This window comes from Eptatretus burgeri, chromosome 8, assembly GCF_056783735.1.
Source record: "Eptatretus burgeri isolate ZD-2024b chromosome 8, Ebu_testis_v1, whole genome shotgun sequence".
Lineage (NCBI taxonomy): Eukaryota > Metazoa > Chordata > Myxini > Myxiniformes > Myxinidae > Eptatretus > Eptatretus burgeri.
The window spans coordinates 65,350,681-65,374,655 of NC_140968.1; the positions used below are offsets into that span (position 1 = coordinate 65,350,681).

At 46.4% G+C, this 23,975-nt stretch overlaps 1 protein-coding gene across 3 annotated transcripts in view; it reads right to left on the minus strand.

Moving 5' to 3' along the window:
• LOC147021915 (polypeptide N-acetylgalactosaminyltransferase 4-like) overlaps nt 1-23,975 on the minus strand; it is a 75,854-nt gene that overhangs the window by 18,645 nt on the left and 33,234 nt on the right. For all 3 annotated transcript variants that reach the window (XM_085892333.1, XM_085892330.1, XM_085892331.1), the window contains exons 9-10: nt 18,110-18,286; nt 12,372-12,503 (exon numbers count right to left, since the gene is read on the minus strand). In XM_085892333.1, the coding sequence (XP_085748459.1) occupies nt 12,372-12,503; nt 18,110-18,286 (309 nt within the window). The remainder of the gene's footprint in view (nt 1-12,371; nt 12,504-18,109; nt 18,287-23,975) is intronic.

Consider the following 23,975-nt stretch of genomic DNA (forward strand, 5'->3'; position numbering starts at 1 on the left):
TTCATCAGGACCATTTTTATGTTACATTGTTAGTGCTTAGAAAAAAAAAAAAAAAAAAAAAAAGAATGAGCAAAGTTGTCTTGTGGTTATGAATGGTATGTAAATTGAAGCCAAATGTTTCATCGACATTCCTTTATAAAGTGAAAATGCCTTCCTTGGCCACCAGATATATTTCACCACAAATCTGGATCTCCTTACATCCTCTGCTGTTGTTCAAAATCATAGCCAAGAACAACATATTGCTCTTTCCCCATTATATTTTAGTTACACGTCAAACTTTATGGTAGTTGCCCCTCACCACCACCACCCTTCCCCCTTTATTTAAAAAAATACATGTGGTTACACCCCTCCCCTCAAATATTCTGGCTATGCCCCCTCCTCCCTTGTAAAAATTATGGTTACATCCCCCTTTAGAAAAATTGGGGTTGTGCCACTATCCCCTTCCCCCTTATAGTAACATCACAGTACAACGGACTTGAATGTGTCATCCCTCCCCACCCCCATCCCACTCTAGGGGTAGAAGCCCAGTTTTAATCATGCCTATGATTGGCTCACAGGTTCCCAGGGCATGTATGCAAAATTTGGTGGAGATCAGCTAAGCTGTTTGCAATCCTACAAGATAATAATACAAGCACAATATTTCTGCCGTATTCAGCAATGAGTGAACCAGTCAGTCACAAGCTTTACTTGGTGGGCTTTCCAGGACATTTGTGACAACTGATGTCACTGCGAATACTAGTTTTCCCACACAGTGAACACGTCACTCTGGGAAGTGGTTGGTGATTAGGATGTCATCTGTGATCGTGTGGCAACTCGACTGTGACACTTGTGCTTGAGGACACCTGAAGATTCCAATGTACGAAGCCTCTCAGAGACTGGAAACTGTGACTGCACTGGGAGCAGGTATGGGAAGGTTCAGTAATGGTACGGGCATTCTGGTGCTGGCTGTGTGCTAGTCTCTGATGCATGAGCACACCCATGTTAGTCTCGAAGTTACTGGGAAAGTGGGGGTGGGGAAACCCTTCATGTTAAGGTGTGGTGTGGTAGCAAGGAATAGCTGAGCATCTTCGGTAGCACGAGGAATGATCATTCCTCATCCTACGCTTCAAGTTTAAAGCCTTGGCCAACCTGGTGTGCAGCTCTTTCATGCCCTCCTTTGTGAGCCTCTACCACAGTGCCTTGTTCTGACACTTACTGTAGCATGATCAGGCTTCATCAATCACCTGCTCATTGAGACCCCTCCAGATGAAGTCCTCCCACCTATGTTTGATTTTGTTTGATCCCCACCTTAAACTCCTCATATAGTAAGATTTTTTTTAGTAGTCTAGTGTCCTAACTATCTAATCAGGAGTTAAATCCTCATCACCTGGAATATCTCAAGGATGGTGTTGTTTTGTATATGGTGGAACCAGAAAATGCACAAATGAGGGAGGCATTTCTAGTGAAATGCATCCATCCTCCTGAAGTGGTGGATGTATGTGTACAAGGTTTGACTGCTATATCAGATAGAAGGTAAGACTAATACTTGATAAACTCAGATCTTGGTGTCTCGGATAAACTCGGATCAAAGGGTCAAAGGTAAAAACTCGGATGAAATGGTGGAGGAGCTCCTCGTGAGCCAACGACCATCCATATCTAGTGCCCAACTGTGTCTGCAGACGTCCTCCTGCTGGTGCCACGTTGGTGGCAGGATTTGCACTCCAGTCACCATAAAACACTTCATTCCGCAAAACCCCAAAATGCAAAGAAAACTGAAACCCACGTCAGTACCTCCTGCACTGTTGTCCTTCGCAGGGTAGCTCACCGGATGATGGTATTGGGGTAAAGCCTTCAGGAGCCCCATTCCTTGATGGCAGGAGGAAAAGCATGGGGTAAACTTCCTGGGTCAGACTACGATAGTGTGTGGCAGAGTGGTGCTGAGGTGTCATCCACCAAATGGAGGTCTCCTTGGGTTAACCTGAGACGGTCCCTTTGGGTGGGTGCCTGGAATGTTCTATCCCAAAGAGAGGATGATCACCCCCCCACCCCCATTGGGACCATACTCTGTGCAGAGCATTGGTGCTGCCCAAGCAGTCTCCTTGGCTATTAGGCAAAATGCTGCATGGATCACCACTCTGACACAGGATACCAGTAGGCTGGCACTCATTTCGCCGACCTCGTAAGGATAACAGGTAGTCAACCCCACCTGGTATTAATTTAACATCCGGGAGGGATTTTAACTCGTATCAGGATCCCAAGATCCCAAGCCTACCACTATAACAATTAAGCCAACACCAGGCATATGATCACCTGCCTGTTATCATCTGAGCTCAAGCGTTTGAACATCGGAATTGCAGCAATCTCTGAGGTTCAGAGACTAGATAGTGGCGAGATCATGGCGGGTAGTTACACCTACTATTGGTCTGGTTGCCCTGATGGTTGCCATGCCCAAGGAGTTGCCGTAGCTTTTTTAATAAGCTGACTCCAATGATAATTGAGGTAACACCAGTCAACAAGCATATTATGAGATGAAGGATTCATCGCTCCTTGGGTGTCATTTCCCTGGTATCTATGTATGCTCTGACTGAAGTGAGTGAGCTCACTGTGAAGAATGCATTCTCTGCCATGCTCGAGTCTGTTTCATCAGTGCACCCTGGCAAGATACTCTTCTAGTCTTGGGGTATTTCAATGCATTGAATGGCACTGACGGGGATGGATATAAAATATGTATTGGTCCCTATGGGTCTGGAGCTGAGAACCAGCATAGCACTAAGTTCGTTGACTTTGCAAGAAGTCATGGACTTAGGGAGGCTGGTTCATTATTTCAACACCCACAGACAGACTCATCACTGAACATGGTATTGCAATGCTGGTGGTGTGGCAAAGGAGATTGACCATGTGCTCATTGATGGGTGCTGGAGGATGATCCAGAACTGCAGCGTCTGCCGGAGTGCTCAGTTCCTCAATACCGATGACAGGCTTGTTATAGTCTTACGAATCTGGAAGCCTTGTGCACACAGACAGACAGCTGTCCCCGTAGCTTAGTTATTTTGATAAGTGCGTTTCTAGTTAGGGCCCCCTACCTGTGTCTCATGGGAATTACATGTGTGCGCTGCAAATTACTTTTTTAGTCAGGGTTTTCTTTTATTTTTACATCAAGGCTAACAACACTCCTTCGCCTCGCTTCCTCGACCCGACGCCATTACGCACGTGGCCAGAGGTGAGGAGGTGGGCAAAGCCACAAACGCCTCCGCTCGAGATTCCACCCAGAAGAGTGGGAGTTGCCCCACTTACCGTGGGCCTGTCCAATGGAAGACAGCCAGGGAATCGCGCGATGAGTCCGACCACTGAGGAGGCGAGTGGCCAGAAAGAAGAGGCCCCTCCCGCCTGAGGAAAGTGTGGTGGTCTGGACCAGCGAAAAGAGATAGAAGAGACGGCGCGTGTCCGCAACTGCTGGTCTCCTGTCGATGCTTACGATCGCAGCTCGAGCGCGTGGTCTGGTTCTCTGATCGCTGCGCGAGCGCGTGGTCTGGTTCTCTGGTCTGCTTGATGCTGGTCTGGTCCCATCTCGCTGGCGCTGGTCTGGTTCTGGGATCGCATCTCTCGACGCTGGTCTGGTCTGCTCGACGCTGGTCTGGCCTCATCTCGTCGCTGGTCTGCATCTGGCTGCCCTGGTCCGTCTTCTGGCGACCGGAGCTCCGGGAGGGGACGGACGTCCAGCCGCGTGCTCGCGGCCAGGTAGCCAGCCATCCTGACTCCCAGCCGAACTATCCTCCGCGGCTGGAGAGCCGAATAAAGACCATTGAGGTCCATTTCGTGTGTGTGTGTGTGTGTGTGTGTGTGTGTGTGTGTGTGTGTGTGTGTGTGTGTGTGTGTGTGTGTGTGTGTGTGTGTGTGTGCGTGTGTCCTGTGGGCCCATCTTTAAGTAGCAACTGGTTAAGTGCTTTTGCTGTACATTATTTGCATCCTTTATAGTCGGTTTAACTCTGCCCTTTATGTGTTCCTTCCGCACCTATTGTAAATAAATACCCATATTGTTGAATGTTTCAGCTCGTCTTTGTCCTTTCCTTCACTGGTTTAGCACGGTGCGTGTTGGGTGATTAAAAAGGCCGTTGCTGCTGTAGTTGTGCATTTGGACCGACGGACCCCGGTAACCATCCGCTCGGGTTACGCACGGTTCAAGCACGCTCACAGCTCGTTCCGCTCGAGCTCCGTCGAGGGTGTGGATTCCTCGGTAGCTCGCCACGTGGGTCTCTACGTATTTTGAAGATTGGCAAATAACCCTGTCCCACGTGGCTGAATTATTGACGATTCACGGTCCTGTAAGGGATCCGTACCTTCGGAGTTATCCGAGGATAATGATCTGAATTCTGGGTGTTCGGTGGAGTCGACTCTGCTGCTCCATCTAGCGGTCGTACTCGCTGCCGATATTAATAAACCACAATAATAGCAATTCTGAAGTTGCAGCTTAAATCCATAAGAATGGTACCATCCCAGCCTTGGCTGGATGTTGACAAGCTCAAGGACGAGGGGGTAGCTGAGGAGTTTGTGAACATGCCAGTGGGGATTTGGGGGGTCTGGGTGCTTTGGGGGATCCTGAAGAGTTATGGAGTGCCTTAAAGACCACCATTCTTGATGTTGCCGGTGGATGTCTTGGAACTCACTGAAGGGTGAAGAAGAATTTTGTCTCTCAAGGGACACTGGATACCATTGGCCAGAGTCGCAGGGCCAGGCTTAATGACAGAGTTGAGCTGTTCATGGAGATAAAGCATAAAACTGTATGTGTGCTGAGGGCAGACAAGGAGGCCGATATGTGAGGAATCTGTGAGGGGGTAGAGCATCTCCTGTGGTCAAGTGATTCTCGTCCTGCTTCCAGGGAATTTGCGCATTGCGTTCCTACAAGCCCGTATAAAACAATAATAGTCCCGACGAAGTTATTTCATTGGTATTAATTTTAGATAGTCCTTCCCTTTCATCTCGTGGGTTTATGGGACAAAATTTGTTGTAAGAGCTTTCAGACAGGTCTTAATTTCTATCCTTTATTTATTTTATTTACTTTGCTGCACACATGATATTTGCTTCACACATGCATGCCCGCATAGTAACAAGAAACAGCTCTTTAGCATATGCCACCAAAACCTCATTCAAATTTCTCGTCATTCCCGAACCGATCACCTCAGACTTTCGCCATACTCGAACCACAATGCTAAACGATTCCTATAACCATCAAAACGCCCTTATAAAAATCCCTACATCAATTCAAGCTTGCTTACCTCACCATAACCACTACAACACTTCAACCACCTCACCATAACCACTGCAATGCTTCAACCACCTCACCATTTCAATCGCAACACACAACTGCTACGAAACCTGCAACCACAGTCACCATCATCCTTTGAAGATATCAGGGAACAATGGAAGCCACACCCCATTACAGATGCTTGTGTTTGGAACATTCTGGCAAGTAGCTCGAAGCGCAAGTATGCGCTAGAATCTGTTCAAAATCACATGGACAGCCCAAGCGCTCTGCTCAGTTGAGGCCTCCATTTGGTGTCCAGTCAACATTCGCAGCCGGAGAGCACCACCAAATACCCTCACCCCATGTTAATCTCAGATATGAATCACATGGCGAGGCGCAGAGTGAATGAGGAATTTCCGGCATCAAGTCCTTGCAGAGGTGGGGCTAATACATGGGAAAGCATCCATGCACCAATGGGGGTGCTGCTGTGGACACAAAAGAGCAATCGGCGAGGGCAAGTCCCGACAACCGTTCTTTCCAGAGCGACCCCACAGCCATACACCTCTTTCCATTTTTCCTTCACTGTACCTCATCTACATTTCATTGCACCTCCTCTGACCACACAACCTCGACATCCTCAGTTTTTCTCCTCTCCTCCACCTCCTAAATGACTGAGAAGCATGGGCCCATTGGCCACGCCAGGGACAAAAGAGGTTGCCAACACCTCGTTATCTCGTTCTCGTGCTCTCGTTTAACACCCGGAATCAAAGGTCGTCACCCCAGATGTCACGGGTCCCTTAGTGGACCGTGGACGCCAATATTTTGACGGCGTGGGGTAGGGTTAATTGTCTAATTCCAATTTACCTAAGTACCCACGCCGTCTAACTACCAGGGAAGCCACAACCTCGGCCGACTTTGTCCGAACCGAGTCGCTGTTACCGACTCGGATCCAGCGTAACCGAGTGGGGATTACCAAAGCCTGCCGGACCAAATGAACAATTTACGGCACAAACAGCCTCCCTATTTTTCAAGCCCGAACTGTGCTGGGTCAATGAAAGAAAACACGGACAATGAACTGGAGCATTTAACAGGGGTTTATTTACAATAATCGGGAAGGGAGACAGAGCAGACGTAATCACGAATATGCAGGAAGTATTTACAATGGAATCACTTAAACAGTTCTAGTTACAGACTGGCCACAGACAGACACACACACGCAAAAAGAAATGGACCTCGTGGGTCTTTATTCGGCCCTTCAGCCGAGGAGGATAGTTCAGCTGGGGGTCAGAATCTGGCCGGGTACCTGGCCGCCTTGTGTGGTTTGGCCGAGTCAAGCAAACCAGGATGAGACCAGCCGCGTCAAGCGAACCAGGATGAGACCAGCCGTGTCGCGTAAACCAGAATGAGACCAGCCGCGTCGAGCGAACCAGAATGAGACCAGCCGCGTCGAGCGAACCAGAATGAGACCAGCCGCGTCGAGCGAACCAGGATGAGACCAACTGCGTCGAGCAAACCAGGATGAGACCAGCTGCGTTGAGCGAACCATGATGAGACCAGCCGCGTCGAGCAAACCAGGATGAGACCAGCCGCGTCAAGCGAACCAGGATGAGACCAGCCGTGTCGCGTAAACCAGAATGAGACCAGCCGCGTCGAGCAAACCAGAATGAGACCAGCCGCGTCGAGCGAACCAGAATGAGACCAGCCGCGTCGAGCGAACCAGAATGAGACCAGCCGCGTCGAGCGAACCAGAATGAGACCAACTGCGTCGAGCAAACCAGGATGAGACCAGCTGCGTTGAGCGAACCATGATGAGACCAGCCGCGTCGAGCAAACCAGGATGAGACCAGCCGCATCGAGCGAACCAGGATGAGACCAGCTGCGTCAGGCGAACCAGGATGAGACCAGCAGCGTCGAGCGAACCAGGATGAGACCAGCAGCATCGAGCGAACCAGGATGAGACCAGCCGCGTCAAGCGAACGAGGATGAGACCAGCCGCGTCGGGAGAACCAGGATGAGACCAGCCGCGTCAAGCGAACCAGGATGATACCAGCTGCATCAAGCGAACCAGGATGAGACCAGCTGCGTCGAGCAAACCACCAAGCACAGGACCACGGAACCACTGAAAAGAAGACCACCGAAAGAACCCCCGAACCAGACACTCCACCAACGAAGCGAGGATCCCGGAGACAGCTCACGATCTTCCTTATCCCTCCTCCCGTGCGGGGTGGAGGGATCCGCTCTGAGGCGATGAGCCTCCGGATTGGACGAGGGGATGTCGGGCGATCAGTGGCCTCCCCTTATTGGATGGGAGGAACATTCCACCTTGCGGGGGCGGAGCGGGCACTGAGGTGATGAGCCTCCTGATTGGTTCAGTGGGGGAAAATGGTGGCCATCCGTGATTGGGGGAGGTCCGGTGGGAGGGGGCAACGACCACCCTCCCCCCGAGCATGTCTGAGAACCCAGACGGAACAACCAGGGGAGCACCCTATTCTCCATCCACCCTTGTAGCGGGGAGGGGGGATCTCGGGTCAGCTGTCGGGCTGGCCGCTGTCGATTGGATGAGCTCACGGTGGGCAGAGGGAACCTCACCCCTGAACGTGACACGTTACACGTGGGCGATGGATGGCAATGGTGCGAGAACGAAGAGTTTGTGATTTTGGAGGAAGATTTAAAGATGTAGAAAAAAAACCGAGCTAGAAAGAAACCCACAGCACACGGACACTTATCAACCCATTAAACATAGGGGAGGGTTCGAACTATAAACACATACTAATTGAAATAACTGAACTGTGGGGACTCTGGCTGTTGCGTGCAAATGGCTGCCAGATTCATAATAATACATACAAACATATATATATATATATATATATATATATACATATCGACATCGACTCCTCCCTTGCTCTTCTATCCAAATCAGCTGCATAAAGCAACCAAGAAAAACTACCAAGGTAAGTCCTTTGCTGTTTCAAACCCTTCCCAGAGTTCCTCCACAGCTGTAAAGACATTCACAAATAGTACATACATCGGCTAGAAGAGCATGGAAGGAGTCGATTTATTTATATAATTCTCGCCACCTGGGTTGATTAGGTGAGAGCTAATCGGTTATTCCCTCCATTCATAAGTGAGAGATGTGAATGGGACTTTGTTTATCATTTACATGTTGACTGCTTTTGACATTTACACATGGTACATGTTTATTTACTCATTGGTATGATTTTTGTCTGTGCAGTCGCTGGATGTTGAAGCAAGGCTGGACTGAGAAAGATTTGTAAAAAGGAAAGGAAAAAAATAATATCACCATTTTGAAAGGGATACTGATGGGAATGTATTTAAGCCTCGACACTTGCCAGCAGAAACCAACATCTGCAGTAAGACTGGAAGAATAATGCTTTGTGAGCATAAACAAAAAAAAGACATCAGTCAACGCTATTTGACAGCTCCAAAAGAGGAGTCCATCAGAAGTGAAATTATGAATGGTATAAGACTTAAAAGGAGAAAGTTTCTCCTGAAATTCAGAATCAGTACAAGCCTCTGAAGAATGCAAGCATGAAGAGATGGAAGAGAGAAATCTCTCCACTCCCCATCCCCCCTCCCTTAAAAACGATCATAACTTTAGTCCATGCAGTAACAAGTTGAACCAAATTTCAGTAATTTATACCTGTTAGGATTTAGAATAGTGTGTGGCATATGTACAGGAATTAGAGGATGCTGAGATTTGCAGTGATGTTTGCTAGTTGGATTATAAAAGGCTAACGGTGCTACTTTAGACAGGATTTTAATACGTTTTAGACCAACATATGACATGTCTTACAGCAATTTAGAACTCCACTCACTTCTTATGCATTGGCTTTTTTTCTCAAGTCAAAGGGCTGCTTCCCAATTCTCATAAAGTCCAACACCGCATCTCATGAATCATGTTTTTTCTTTTCTTTTAATCTTTATAAATCATACAAAAACAAGTGGCGGGACATTCAAAGTAGACCGCTCCCATGCCAAATGAAGAAATAACAAATCCTCCAGTGCACGACATCACTGGGGGGCATTAGGTGCCTGGCGATATCGCCTTGCACCACATGGAGTCAGAATTTGGAGGGAGCGATGTACAATAATTGATTGATTAATTGCATAATTAAAATAAGTAAAAAAATAATCATAAAATAATTAATATTTCAATCATTGCCGTATAGCATACCTGAACCACCACTGTTTCATCCGAATCTGTAACTTTTTGTAAATCAAGTACAGTTGTAGCCAAAAATATTGGCACCCGTGCACATTTTTCAAATAATGTACCATTTCTTCCAGAAAAAATTGTTGAAATAAAAAAATCGTTTGGTATCCACATACGTATTTCTTTGGTTTGCAGTGGAACAAAACAAAAAAGCTGGAAAAAATTACTAAACCTTAGCTTATTCCACACAGGAATCCTAAAATGGCCCGGACAATATTAATGGCACCTTTTCGAAGTTGTTAGAAAGAATTAGATTTCAAGCAGGTGATTCTACTTTACTTTGGAATTGAACTCACCTGTGGTGAGTTGTAGGTGCCTGCAATATAAAAATCACTCATTCAACCAGTTTGAATGGAGAAAAGGAGTCATTCTGCTGTTTTGTGTTCCTGTGTGTACCGCAATGAGCATGGAGAAAAGAAAGAAAACCAGAGAATTGTCTGAGGAGGTCAGACACAAGATTGTAACCAAGTATGGACAATCTCTAGGCTACAAGTCCATCTCCCGAGACTTTGATGTTCCTCTGTCCACCATACACAATGTTATCAGGAAGTTTAAGGCCCATGACACTGTAGCCAACCTCCCTGGATGTGGCCGTAAGAGAAAACTTGATCGAAGATTGCAGTGAAGGATCGTTCGAATGGTGGAGAAAGCACCTCGATGAACTGCCGAACAAATTCAAGCTGACCTTCAGACACAAGGTATGACAGTTTCAACTCGCACCATCCATTGCCAACTCAATGAATGGGGATTCTATGGTAGGACCACACTGCCAAGAGAGAGACATCATAAAGCCTGACTGGAGTTTGCCAAAACACACTTGAACAAGCCAAAATCCTTCTGGGAGAATGTCCTGTGGACAGATAAGACTAAATTAGAGCTTTTTGGTGAAGCATATCATCTCCATATTTACAGAAAACAAAATGAAGCCTTCAAAGAGAAGAACACCTTCCTTACAGTCAAACATGGAGGAGGTTCTGTGATGTTTTGGGGTTGCTGTGCTACCTCTGGCACTGGGTGCCTTAAATGTGTGCATGGCATCATGAAATCAGGAGATTACCGAGGCATTTTGGAGCGCAATGTTCAACCCAGTGTCAGAAAGCTGGTTCTCCGTTGAAGGTCATGGGTCTTGCAGCAGGACAATGACCACAAACACACTTCAAAAAGCACCCAGGAATGGTTCAAGACAAAACACTGGACTGTTCTGAAGTGGCCAGCAATGAATCCAGATCTCAACCCCATTGAACACCTGTGGGGAAATCTGAAAACAGCAGTTGGGAGAAGGCACCCTTCAAATCTAGGAGAAATGGAGCAGTTTTTGCACAAGAAGAGTGGGCCAACACCTGCCAGTAGAGAGGTGTAGGAAGCTCATTCATAGCGATGGGAAGTACTTGACTGCAGTTATTTTGTCCAAAGGCTGTGCTCCCAAATATTAAGTCGAGGGAGTCAATAATTTTGCCAATGCCATTTCTTTTTATTTTCTGATTTAAAAGGACATATTAAGTTCTGAATCAAAAACAAAGGGTCTGTAATATTAACAGAGAAATAAGGAATTGTGGAGGTGAAATACTTTTGTCAATTTCAACTTATTTTGAGAGAAAATTGAGAGTTATTTGAAAAAAGTGCAAGGGTGCCAATATTTTTGGCCACGACTGTAATTAATCAAAAAATGAATAATTGATTGATTAATCAATAAATCAAAAATACCTTTTATAGCCAAATCACTTGATGACTGTCATGTCCAAACATCGGATTCCTCGCTCAAAATATGCCTGAGATATTGCCCAGATGAGAAATAAAATAAATAAGTAATAAATCGATAATAGTTAAGTAATCAATCAATTAGTTGATTAATCAAAAAATGAAAAAAAATAGCATTTTTGCCAAAGCACATCCTCACTTTTGTCCCCAAATTTTCGCTTCCTAGCTCAAAGGATGGCTGAGATATCATCTGGACAAACAAACAAACAAACATAGTGAAAACTGAGTACTCCCTTCCTTTGGCGCCAGTCGATGGCGTGATGCATCACCTGAATATGGAATCGGGAAGGAGCGATGTACAAATATGTTATTTTATACATTATGCTATTCTCTTCATTTTTCCTTGTTATTGCCTTACAGTTTTTGTACAACCCTCCTTCCCAATTCCATATCCCTGCGATGACGTCAGCGATGTCGTGCACTGGATGATTGTTTGTTTTTTGGGGGGCATGGGGCGGTGTACTTTGAATGCACCGGTACTTGTCATTTTTACGACCATGATGGTGCAACTCAAAATCCCAATAAAAGTCCAATCCCAGTGTTTCACCCAGCATTTTGAGACAGTTGAAGTTCAGCAGAGTCTGCTAGTTTTTGCCAGTTTTAAAAAAGCAAGCATGAGCTCCTGTGGCCTTGTTCACTCATTACTGTTGTAAACAGCACTAACATGCATTGCATATTACTGAGATCATCAAAAATATTGAAATAAAAAAAGAAAATCGATAAACATTTTATTCAATTTCAAATCACATGTCACTGTCGCTACCACGAAAACAAATTTTGACAGAAGGCAGGTGGAACGCAGAGCTTACTCAGTCAGAGCAAGTTCAAGTTGTAATGTTTGCTTATTGAAAGTCACTCGATTAGCATTCCAAGTTGTGGCAGAGTGACTTGATTGGGTTTAAGTTGAAGCTCTGGACAAACCTCTACAGATTGTCACCACTGTTCTCCTCAAGCAAATTTCTAACCAACATTGAACTATGGCAGGGTTAGCTGTGAATAACAGTCAATTTGCTCTCCATTGACAAGTTGTACGAGGTTGAAATGTCCCCAAAGTAGTAATAGTTTGAAATGTCCAACTGACAAATACGATGAAAGGTAGTTTTTATGCAGCTGGTTGTAATGAGGCAAAAAAATGTGTGGCAGCAATAGGACACTCACCGCACCATGCCAACCCGACCTATCCTGTGGCACATGCAAGTCTGGATAGATGTGCTGTAGGTACCAACTGAAGTTGTGGCAGGAAAGGCGCTCACGCAGGGTCTTGCGGGGTGACAGATCACCAACATGCTCCTAGCAAAGTTAAATCAAATACATCAAAACCATTCGAAAAAATACTGCTGTGACCCCTTTCCAGCAACCTTCTGCTTCTCAGTTTACAATGATAAACAAAATATAATATTTCGTCATAGCAAATTCTTACTTGCATAACAATATAATCTGTACTTTAGGTGGTATCCATGTTACTTACCTGTCAATATATTGTTATGTGGAAGGGGGAGGATACATAGCTAGAACATGGTAAAAGGATGGACCGTTTGAATCAAGTGGCTTTGATTTACATCAATATCAGGGATACTGTCAGAGTTAAGTCATTGTAAAATGTGCATCGAGATTTGGTGAGTGTAAAATTTAAAGCAGAATAGAAGTATGGCAGGGTTAGCTTGTAAAACCTTGGAGGTTGTAAAAGTGTAAAACCTTCTGGAGGAGGCCAGGTGGAGTACTGGGCACAAAAAGCACAACGAAAGGGCTTTGTGCATTTAAAAGGGTACAGCACAAGCTGTTTGGGCAGTGGATGACAATCCATGGTGGGGAAGTGAGCTGGAGACAGTTGGTTTTGGACAGAACACTTTTGCTAAGGGGCCTGACTGAGAACAATACATGGCCATGAAGATGGCACCACCTACAAACATCAGCGGCTAATGAGAGGGACAAGGCAGCTCTTGTGCAGCATAAAGGCCATGTAGGTGGACCTTGGACTTTGTGAGGTGTGTGTGTGTGTGTGTGTGTGTGTGTGTGTGTGTGTGTGTGTGTGTGTGTGTGTGTGTGTGTGTGTGTGTGTGTGTGTGTGTGTGTGTGTGTGTGTGTGTGTGTGTGTGTGTGTGTGTGTGTGTGTGTGTGTGTGTTACAATCCATTGCTTCATTGCGGAGGAGGGGTGGAGAAGTGAAGGGAGAGCTCGGAAGGAGGGGGAAAAGCGAGGAAGGGGGATGGGGAGAGCGACGCCTCACCAAATATCATGATACACTCTGGGAGAGAGTGGGGCGAGGAGGATGGGGAAGAGAGGAGGGGGGAATGGTGGGAAGTGGGGAGTGGATTTGCGAGGAGGTGAGCATGAGGGGATGGGATTCTGGACTTGTGTTTGATTGGGGGACTTGTGGAGAAGGTGGGAGGGGGGGAACAGAATTGAACAAAATGGGGTACATTATAACAGTATGTTAATACAACATGTGGAGACCTCATAGCGATGTTCGTGGGGGGTGCAGAGGGGAGAGGGAGGGAAGGCAACATGATGGGGAGGAGAGGGGGGATGAGGGGAAGGGGAGGCGGCATGAGGGGAAGCAGAAGCGGCACGAGGGGAAGGGGCGGTGGCATGAGGGGAAGGGGAGGTGGCACGAGGAGAAGGGGAGGTGGCACGAGGGGAAGGGGAGGTGGCACGAGGGGAAGGGGAGGTGGCACGAGGGGAAGGGGAGGCGGCACGAGGGGAAGGGGAGGCGGCACGAGGGGAAGGGGAGGCGGCACGAGGGGAAGGGGAGGCATCACGATGGGAAGGGGAGGCATCACGATGGGAAGGGGAGGTGGCACGAGGAGATGGGGAAGTGACATGAGAGGAAGGGGAGGCGGCGCAAGGAGAAGGGGAAGCAGCACAAGGGGAAGGGGAGGCAGCACGAGGAGAAGGTGGCGTGAGGGGCGGCGAAGTGAAACACAATAAAACATGCCCAAACAGCAACAATTCCTTTTTCAGGAGCAGATTCTATATAAAACCAGGCGGGAGTATTTAAAACGCACGCTACCTACCTGGAAAAGGTATGCCTGGAAACATGCTCGCACATGTTACACTCTGGGGAAGCCGTTGTAAATACAAAACTAAACCATCAGTCCTCAACATTCTGCTTAACAGAGGGAGTAGGGTGAGGGATAAAGGGAGGGGGAGGGTGGGAGAAAGGGAGAGAGAGGGTAGGTAGAGAGGAGGGGAAAGAGGGAGGGAGAAGGATGGGAGAAGGTGGGAGTGAGGGGTTAGCGAGGAGGGGTGGGAAAGCTAGGAAGGTGCGTGCCAGGGATGGGGTGTTAAGAGCGGGGCACGGGGGAGGGAGGGTCAGAGCGAGAAACGGGGGAGGGAGGGTAAGAGCGAGGAACGGGGTGAGGAAAAGTGAGGAACGGGGTGAGGAAGAGCGAGGAACGGGGTGAGGAAGAGCGAGGAACGGGGTGAGGAAGAGCGAGGAACGGGGTGAGGAAGAGCGAGGAACGGGGTGAGGAAGAGCGAGGAACGGGGTGAGGAAGAGCGAGGAACGGGGTGAGGAAGAGCGAGGAACGGGGTGAGGAAGAGCGAGGAACGGGGTGAGGAAGAGCGAGGAAGGGGGGAAGAGCGAGGAAGGGGGAAGAGCGAGGAAGGGGGGAGAGCGAGAAAGGGGGGAGAGCGAGAAAGGGGGTGGAAGAGCGAGGAAGGGGATGGAAGAGCAAGGAAGGGGGAGCGAGGAATGAGGTGAGGGGGTAAGAGCGAAGAACGGGGGAGGGGTAAGGGCGAGTAACAGGGGGTAGAGCAAGTAACGGGGGGTAGAGCAAGTAACGGGGGAGAGCGAGGAAAGTGGGAAAAAGTGAGGAAAGGGAGGAAGAGCGAGGAACGGGGGAAGAGCGAGGAACGGGGGAAGAGCGAGGAATGGGGGGAGTGCGAAGAACGGGGTGAGGAAGAGCGAGGAAGGGGGGAGAGCGAGGAAGGGGGTGGAAGAGCGAGGAGGGGGGAAAAAGTGAGGAAATGGGGGAAAGCGCGAGGAAATGGGGGAAAGCACAAGGAAATGGGGGAAAGCGCGAGGAAATGGGGGAAAGAGCGAGGAAATGGGGGAAAGAGCGAGGAAATGGGGGAAAGAGCGAGGAAATGGGGGAAAGAGCGAGGAAGGAAGGGAAAGAGCGAAGAAGGAGGAAAGAGCAAGGAAGGAGGGAAGAGCGAGGAAGGAAGAAAGAGTGAGGAAGGAGGAAAGAGCGAGGAAGGGGGAAAGAGTGAGGAAGGGGGAAGTGAGCGAGGAATGGAGGGGAAGAGTGAGGAATGGAGGGGAAGAGCGAGGAAGGGGTGGAGAAAGAGCGAGGCGGGGGGCGAGGAAGGGGGAAAAGAGCGAGGAAGGGGGAGAGTGAGGCAGGGGGGGCGAGGAAGGGGGAAAAGAGCGAGGAAGGGGGGAGAGCGAGGAAGGGGGGGAGAGCGGGGAAGGGGGGAAAGAGCGAGGAAGGGGGGAGGAAGTGAGGGAGGGTGTAGGTGAGCGCGAGGAATGAGGGGGGGGCAAGGAAGGGGGAAGAGCAAAAGTGAAAAAAAACATTTGAGCGCTTTTTCGTTAAGAAATCATTTGGGCCTGTTCTAAGCCAAGGCATTGTTGAGCAGGCCAAAAAAACAGTGGCTCAAGACTCTTGCTAGTTGACAGAGGGCTGACCAAGATGGCACGCTGCCATCTTTGTACGGCTTATTTTGGTTTTTCATGATGAGCACCCCCTGAGTTATCCTCAAAAGGGGTGTTTAATTTGACCCAAACACCCAATTTTTATGCATGCACCACCTTACAGTTGTTCCCTTAGTCTGCATGCCAAGTTTGGAGGCACTAGTTTTCATGGTTTTGGAGTTATGGAGGAGACGGACGGACGGACGGACGGACGGACGGACAGACAGACAGACAGACAGACAGACAGACAGACAGACAGACAGACAGACAGACAGACAGACAGACAGACAGACAGACAGACAGACAGACAGACAGACAGACAGACAGACAGACAGAGACACACACTGACATTTATTTGCATCAATTAGCATGTCATTTTCCCTCCCACATATCTTTGATAAACTAATTTATTCATAAAAACCGTTTTCCCACCTTCTTTCTCCCCGCCCGAACAACTGCCAGTCTCGGCTTTATTTGAACAATCCTCAGTTGACTGAGAATTGTAAGGAATGCTGTGTAAATTAAGAATGCTATGAGAATTCGGGGATTTTTTTTCAGCATTTGTGGAGGTCACAAACCCTTGGCGTAATGGTCAACATTTTGACCAAATTTGATGAGCTAAACCTAAAAGGTGATATGATTTCCCATCAGAGGATGGCCATATGTAAAGGTTTGAGGGGCCACAGTAGCAGTTGTAAATCAAGAATTGTCCCAATAATAAAATGTGAACACTCAGAGAATATGATAATTTGACCAGGGTAGCAGCCAAATGTATGGCCAATTCTTTCCAAGGACAGCATATGATAATTAAGTTCATCAATACGGATATAAAATCTGCATAAACTACGAAATATGGAATGCTTCTTCATACATTTCCCTCTGCTGATAAAACCGAAATTTTTAGTTCAATCCAATTTGAGCACACTGCCAATTAACTTTCCTATTTACCAAGACAAAATGACCACTCCATTCATTACGTCTCAAAGAAACAAGTCCCATCATTTATTAATGCCCAGTATTAAATACCACACCTGATTGATGCTGCATAACATGCCAGATTTCTGAAGATAGATGATTGATAATATGCTTTACATTTGTTGCATACAGAGTATATTTTGGGTTCCACATACAACTACTGAAGATGGAAACATTTGTTAACATTAAGTATGGTGAAGTTTGCTTGACATGATTAAAGGAAACAAGTCTGAAGACGACAATGGTTCACGAGCGGTATTTGATGATGTAGATTGTTTCAGAAGTCAAGGATGAGACAATGTGATAATTTTTGATCAAGTTATAAAAATGATCAAGATGATGCGGTACGGGTGACAGGTTATTAGCTGCAATATGTTGAAAACCCGGTTTCGTTCAACAAGTTTCAAAATTTGACCTTTGCATTACCTTTAAAGGTCACAAAACAATGTTGCGGACATTAAAATAAGGAAACAGGATACGTGCTATCGCTTATTGGAGTTAGTTCATCGAAGAAGGTCGAAAACCTGGTTCGATTCCCACAACTTTGAAAATTTGACCTTTGTGAACTTTAAAGGTCAAAGGTCAAGGATTATGACCTTTGATGCAAAACTTCCTCCGGAACATTCCAGGAACAATATAACGTCATATAGGCTAAATGGCATTTCACACTCCTCGGATTATCCATACTTTGATGAAATCAGCGTAAAAACAAACTTTAAGGGGGCGCCACGGGCAAGATGTCCGAGATAGAGCTTAATGGTTTCAAGACTTTAGGTGGGGAATGACCTCAAGATTATGCATAAAAAAATATTGTCATCCTAGCTCTCAAAGTTTGGGCGGTCGTATGATTTTTATGTCAAAATTCGCAATTTTCTAAGTTTTTGACCTTGGGACGAAAATGAAAAATCGGACAACGACAAGTTTTAGATAATTCATTTTGCTATTCAAATACTGAACAACCCATTCCATTCAGTAAATTCCCGAGGAGAAGATAGATTTTTAATCCGACTACCCCCTAAAAATGGCTATTTTTGGGTTGTGGCTCCACTCACAATGGGCGTAGCACGCCCTCATCCAGGAAAACACAACTAGACATTGATATCGAACACATAACCAAGTTTCATCAAGATTGGATCAAAGTCCACGGAGTGATGGTCTGGACAGACAGACACACAGACAGACAGACAGACAGACACACAGACATAACGAATATAGTGGTCACTCTGGCTGGCACTTGTGAACCAATAAAGTAGTGAATGAAGAATGCAGTACATGTCAGCTACCTTGCGTGCAGGTGGATTACGATTATAGAAGTGCTGTTTGTATTCATCCATCCAGACCTCAGCAGCACGCACTGTATTCTGCAGGAAGCGTGGGCGTGCATATGGTGCCTTCTTGGGGAACACATGTCCCACATGTGAGCAAGGGAGGATTTCAAGAGAACCACCACACTGCCACACCTGATACCATAGGATGGAACAATAATAAAGAAAATCAGGTGATGACGTTTGTTAAACTCTCATGGTTTATGGGGTAAAATGTTAAATGGTTCAAACACCCTTCAGTTCATTGCACGTGACAATTGGAGGTGCACCTTTATTGCACAAACTACCCAAATAAAGTTTGGAAAGCTAAGTGGTGTTTTCTACATCTCATCCCAACCACCTTATTACATGCACACACAAACCAATTCTTAACAAACTTAGCTATTCCATAAGCCTTAGATCACGAATATTAAAAAAAAAAAACACTTTTGGAATACACATGAACTCAAGCAAGCTCACCTCCTCTCTAATGAATGATACAACAAGTAGGCGAAAGAGCAGTAAAAGATTTCAGACCCTCACAATGACTTGTTTTGTGTGGTGTTATCGTAAATATTTTGTGGATGTACTCACATTCTAATTGTACTTCAGAGACATACATATTTTCAAGCGTTTGTGTGATTATGCGTTATTCCTTCACGGTTGAACCATAGCACCTAGAATTTTGTGTGTAGGTATAGGTATCCCGTTCTTAATGATGGGATTCCGTACCTTTATACCCCTTCATTATGCAAACCTTATGTGAGAGCTCGTTTTCCATTATTTCTTCAGGGAAAATTATACTTCGTTTCCCAACCGCCGTTTCTCGGTCTATAAGCAAAGCCATATACTTGGTATAATGATGATTTTAGATGAAATTACATAATGTTATTATTTACCAAAAATAAATACAGTAACAATAATAAAGTAATTTAGTTGTAACACTGACCAAAGTTTCCAGTCGAAGGCAGTGGAGTTCTGAAAAGTTAATTATTCGCAAGCATTCTGAAGAGTTAATCGCCCCATTGAAAACTGTGATAGCTCCAGCTCCTTCATTGGAGTGAATTAAGACCTTTGTTAAGTAGGGCATAGCCCAAAATTAAAACATTTGTTGTGGCGAACGTTGACGTCTGCTTTGAGGCCGCCAAAGGCAGCTATAAAATGTATACTGGGACGTGGGAATCAGGCAGTGCTGAAACTGACACGCAAAGGATAACCACAATGATGACAATAACTCGATAGCTTTTCAAAGTCCAACATGTCTCGAAACCACCGCTGGGAGAAGCTCAACCAGCCGGGCAACGTGGGATATCCCTCCCCTCCCCACCCTGGGTAGCCCCTGCTAGTTGTACATACTTTATAGAGGTTCCGGGTTGAAAAAAAAAGAGATAACGTGCACAAATTGTGGTCTACGTTTGCACATTATGTGCAGATAAACAAACAAACAAACAAACAAGAAATATATCATGCATAGCACGATACTTGCAAAATCCATTAAACACATTTAACCTTGAAAATAATTGATGGTTGAATTAAGTGACCAAATATGAAAATCCTCTTCAAATTTCAAGTCAATCAGATGAAAATTGACAATTTTAGAAATTTGGCCGATGTTGACCTTTTGGCCTATGTTGACCTTTTGGCCTATGATGACCTTTTGACCACTGTTGACCTCAAAAATGATTGGTGGTTGAATTCAATGACTTTAAATACAATTTTTCTTCAAATTTCAAGTGAATTGGATGGAAATTGACAATTATAGAAATTCAGCCTATGTCGACCTTAAAATAATTGGTGGCTGAATTCAGTGACCTGATATGTAAATCGTGTTCAAATTTCTAATCAATCGGATGAATATTGAGGATTGTATTTGACAAAGTTGTTGACCTTTGGCATATGTTAACCTTTTGATCTCAAAAACAATAGGCTTCTTGCTTACGACAAACTCTACCATGTGGTGAAGTTTTGTGAAGATTGGTTTAAAATTGTGACCTGTAGGCGATTGGCATACAAACCAAAATAACTAGAAGGGCACTTAGTAGAGCGCATACCTCCGCCACACAATGCCTGATCCACGAGAACATATCGGGCCCAATACATTTTTGAAATATCATGCAAGATATCGTTTTTGGCCCCATCTCTCAATGAGGAAGAATCACTAAAAAAAAAATCAAATCAACTCATCCTTGTCACACACCCGAAGTGTCCACCAAGTTTCACCCAAATCCGTTCACAACTTTTTGAGATAATGTGCTATATATCGGTTTCACCCTCTGTCTCTCAATGGTGAAGAATCACTTAAATTATAGTAGCCGGATCCAGATCTTCACCAAAATCTAATCAGTTCGTCTTTATCACACACGCAACCTGCCCACCAAATTTCATCCGGATCCGACATGGCATGGGATCAACAAGGGTCTGGAATAGTTCTGTAGGAATGTGGCACCATTCCTCCACAAGGAAGTCCTCCAATAAAAGTTGGTTTAATGTTGGCAGGAACCGCTGTCTTCACCACCTCTTCAGACAGTCCCACAAATGCTCTATGGGATTGAGGTCTGGCAATTGGGAAGGCCATGAAGGATGGGTAACTTCAACCTTGTGTTCCTCAAACTACCTGGTGACAACACGTGCCCCGTGGACAAGAGCACTGTCCTGAAAAACACCCCTCCCAGCAGGAAAGAAATGCTGCATCATGGGATGCAGATGATTGCTCAAGACAGCAATGTAGACAAGACAGCATGTAGCATGCTGCATCAACCCTGCCTTCTAATGGAAAAGTGGATTCAGGCCATGACAAAAAAAATGCATGCCACATCATTATGGAACCACAAGAATCTTTAACTGTTGGAACCAGGCACTCAGGGCTATAGAACCCCCAGGGCTGTCAACACACATGCACACATCCATTCATTGAGAACATGGTGAAGGACGGCTCATCAGACCATATCACCTTTCTCCAAACCTCAGCAGTCCATAGATGATGCTCCTGTTGCCTTGCCACCAAAAAGGCAGTCAGCGCAGGCATGTGATCCCTGCATGTTCTATAAGGACCTATGGTTGAACATCACAGATGGTTACGTGGGCCCTGTGGAACACTATAAAAGTGTAGGAGATCTCTATCTGACTGGCGGCTGCCGCTCTGCCTGCACAGCTTCTCTGTGGAGGTGGCCGACTACATGACCTTGCCATGAATGGCAGCCAACTTAGCCAATTGGGGGGCCAACGTGAGGACTGCATAGCAGAAAATGGCAACTGACCAAGCCAGAATAGGGGAAGGGCTAAGGATCCATTTAATAAATGAGGGATGCTCAGGGAGGAGAGAAGACAGCAGGAGATAGTATCAGAACTAAGGTAAATAGAACAGGGGGAGATAGAGGAAAATAAAAGAGAGAGACAAGAAAAAGAATAGAGGCAGAACCATAAATGGAAATGAAAATAGAAATAGCACCAGAGGGGGAAATAAAATGTGTCGTAAGGGGAGTGCCAGTAGAGAGGTTAGAGGGAATAGTGCCAGAGAAGAGATATAGGGAGCAAATGAGGAGGCACGAGGATGTATTGCGGTCGTAAGGTGTGAGGCGGACGAGACCCCACAGGTACGACTCCGTGCTGGAAATGCCGGAGAAGAGACACGAGTGTCATATGGTCAGGAGTCTGCAACTGGGATATGGACACACCAGGACATGTTGTGCAAGAGCAGCACATCCAGAACCGCCGGTGTGCGAAACGTGCACTTTGTTCTGTGCTGAGCCACTGACAGAAGCCGTCAAGGTCATGCCACCTATGCATGAGGGCAAGGGCAAGTACACTTGTGAGAGTTAGGGCTTGAATTAGTGCAAGAATGTGAGTGTTGCAAATATGGTGAGCCTGGCGCATGGTGGTGTTTATAGCATGGAGAAAGAAGGAAGGACGATGAATGCCACCAAGGGAGTTGCCATTACTTAGAGATGGACTAGCCAGGGTTAGGACCAGGATGGTTCCCAAATGAGTTCATGCAAAGAAAGCTGGTTTGAGTTGAGCTGACGTGCAAGCTGGGGGTGTGGCATGGTGGAGCATGCATGCAGGCCCCCAGAGTATAGTTGGAGACAGGTGGTAGTGCTCTTAGGGTCTTTAGGAAGACCCAGAAAAAAAGGAGAAGACTTACAGGATATGCGAGTCGCATAGTCCTAATAAGCCTTGCAGAAAAGGAGTGGGCCGACAGGTAAATTGGGGTTAGCAATTGGAGTTAGCCCCCACAAACCCTATAAAAAGGGAGGGGGACGATGTCAGGCAAATTGTAATGGTTCCACACATGAACATGAGCACAAGGGTGGGGGCACTGAGATCTTCAGAGGGATCCGGTGGGACACCCTCAGGAAGCCCACCCGAAGGGTGGATGTAGCAGCACAGGCTGCAGGGCCCCTGGTGGCTCCACAGAGGCCCCAGGGGGTAAGTAGTGTTTAACGACTAAGAATGGTATAGGCAGCAGACTGACAGGCATGGTGATAGAGGAATTTAGAGGCTTTCTAAATCAAAGGTTAAATTGTGTAATGAAGGAATTTGAATGGTTACAAAAGCTCAATCGGTTTTAGCTGAATTTGGTGATACAGATTATTATGCCTTGCTCCTTCTCCCTTCCTCTTGTCCCAACAATATTAGGGATGAATGGAAGAATGAATGAGGAGACGAGTGAATACAATTTAAACCCAAGAATTTGAACCAATTATTTATTTTTCTTGAAGACCCGGCTACCAGAAGAGGACCCGAGGCAGAAAGTGCCAGAGAAAGTACCCCCAGTCCATAAAAACTTCAGACGTCACCCACGTCTTCCTGTTCGCCCTCCAATACATGGGCAGCACCTGCTTGTTTTTGTTTTTCAGCGCACGAGGGTTCAGGGAACAGTAGAGCATCATAGGCTTTACCATGAAGTCCCATTCAGTGTTTGCGCAGAGGAGAAAGGATACCCAGTCCTTTGCGGCCTTGAAACCGGCTGCTTTGCTCTCATGCTGAGATGAACATTCTGGTCAGCATCTTTTTCCAAAACAAGCCTGTCTCATCAGCATTAAAGACCTGCTCCCGCACGTACCCCTTCTCCTCGATGAGACTCACGCGTTCTGCAGGGAATGCCTTGGCCACGTTGTGGTCCGCCGAAGCACGCTCCCTTACGAGCTTGACGTGACGCAAATTATAATCACACCTTGAAACAGTGGAACCACCCACTGCTCGCTGTAAATGGGCTGGAGGTGCCGCTTGTACCCACCACGCTCATGCTTGCACCACCCGCACCAGAAAGATGGTCATGTCGGAGCTTCGCCTTCTCCCGTATCAGTGGTCCGCTTAGAGGCATACCCTTCTGAGTGTTATCCTTGATCCTTGGGAGCCATTTTCGAAGAAGGAACGGAGTGAGAGGCAATACACGGGTCAGAGAATGATGGCGATCCAGGATGCATGTTTGTGGGGGATTCTTTTTATGGGTGATGCTGTTTTCTGCAGCTTATCATAGATGTGGTAAGTGATCCTATTGTGTAATTAGTCCATATGTAGATAGCTGCTAATTACACCAATATATATGCTGAACATTTCCATTCTTTAACTCGCAGGAGTTAATTCAGACGTCTTTCCTATCTACAGGTAGATTATGCTGAGAGTTATGAAAATGTAACAGCTCAGATGGTGCTGTTTGTATCAAGATGGTGATTTCCACTAAGATGCGCCGAATGTTTCCATTGTATAATGTCCGTATGTGGCGACCTGGTAATTTCTGGATACATTAATCGATGCCGTTAGTGTTTTCATTCTGGAAGTAACTCATAGGGGATGGTGTCGCGGTGAATGGCATGTTACACTGGTGAGACATCCAGCAAAACTA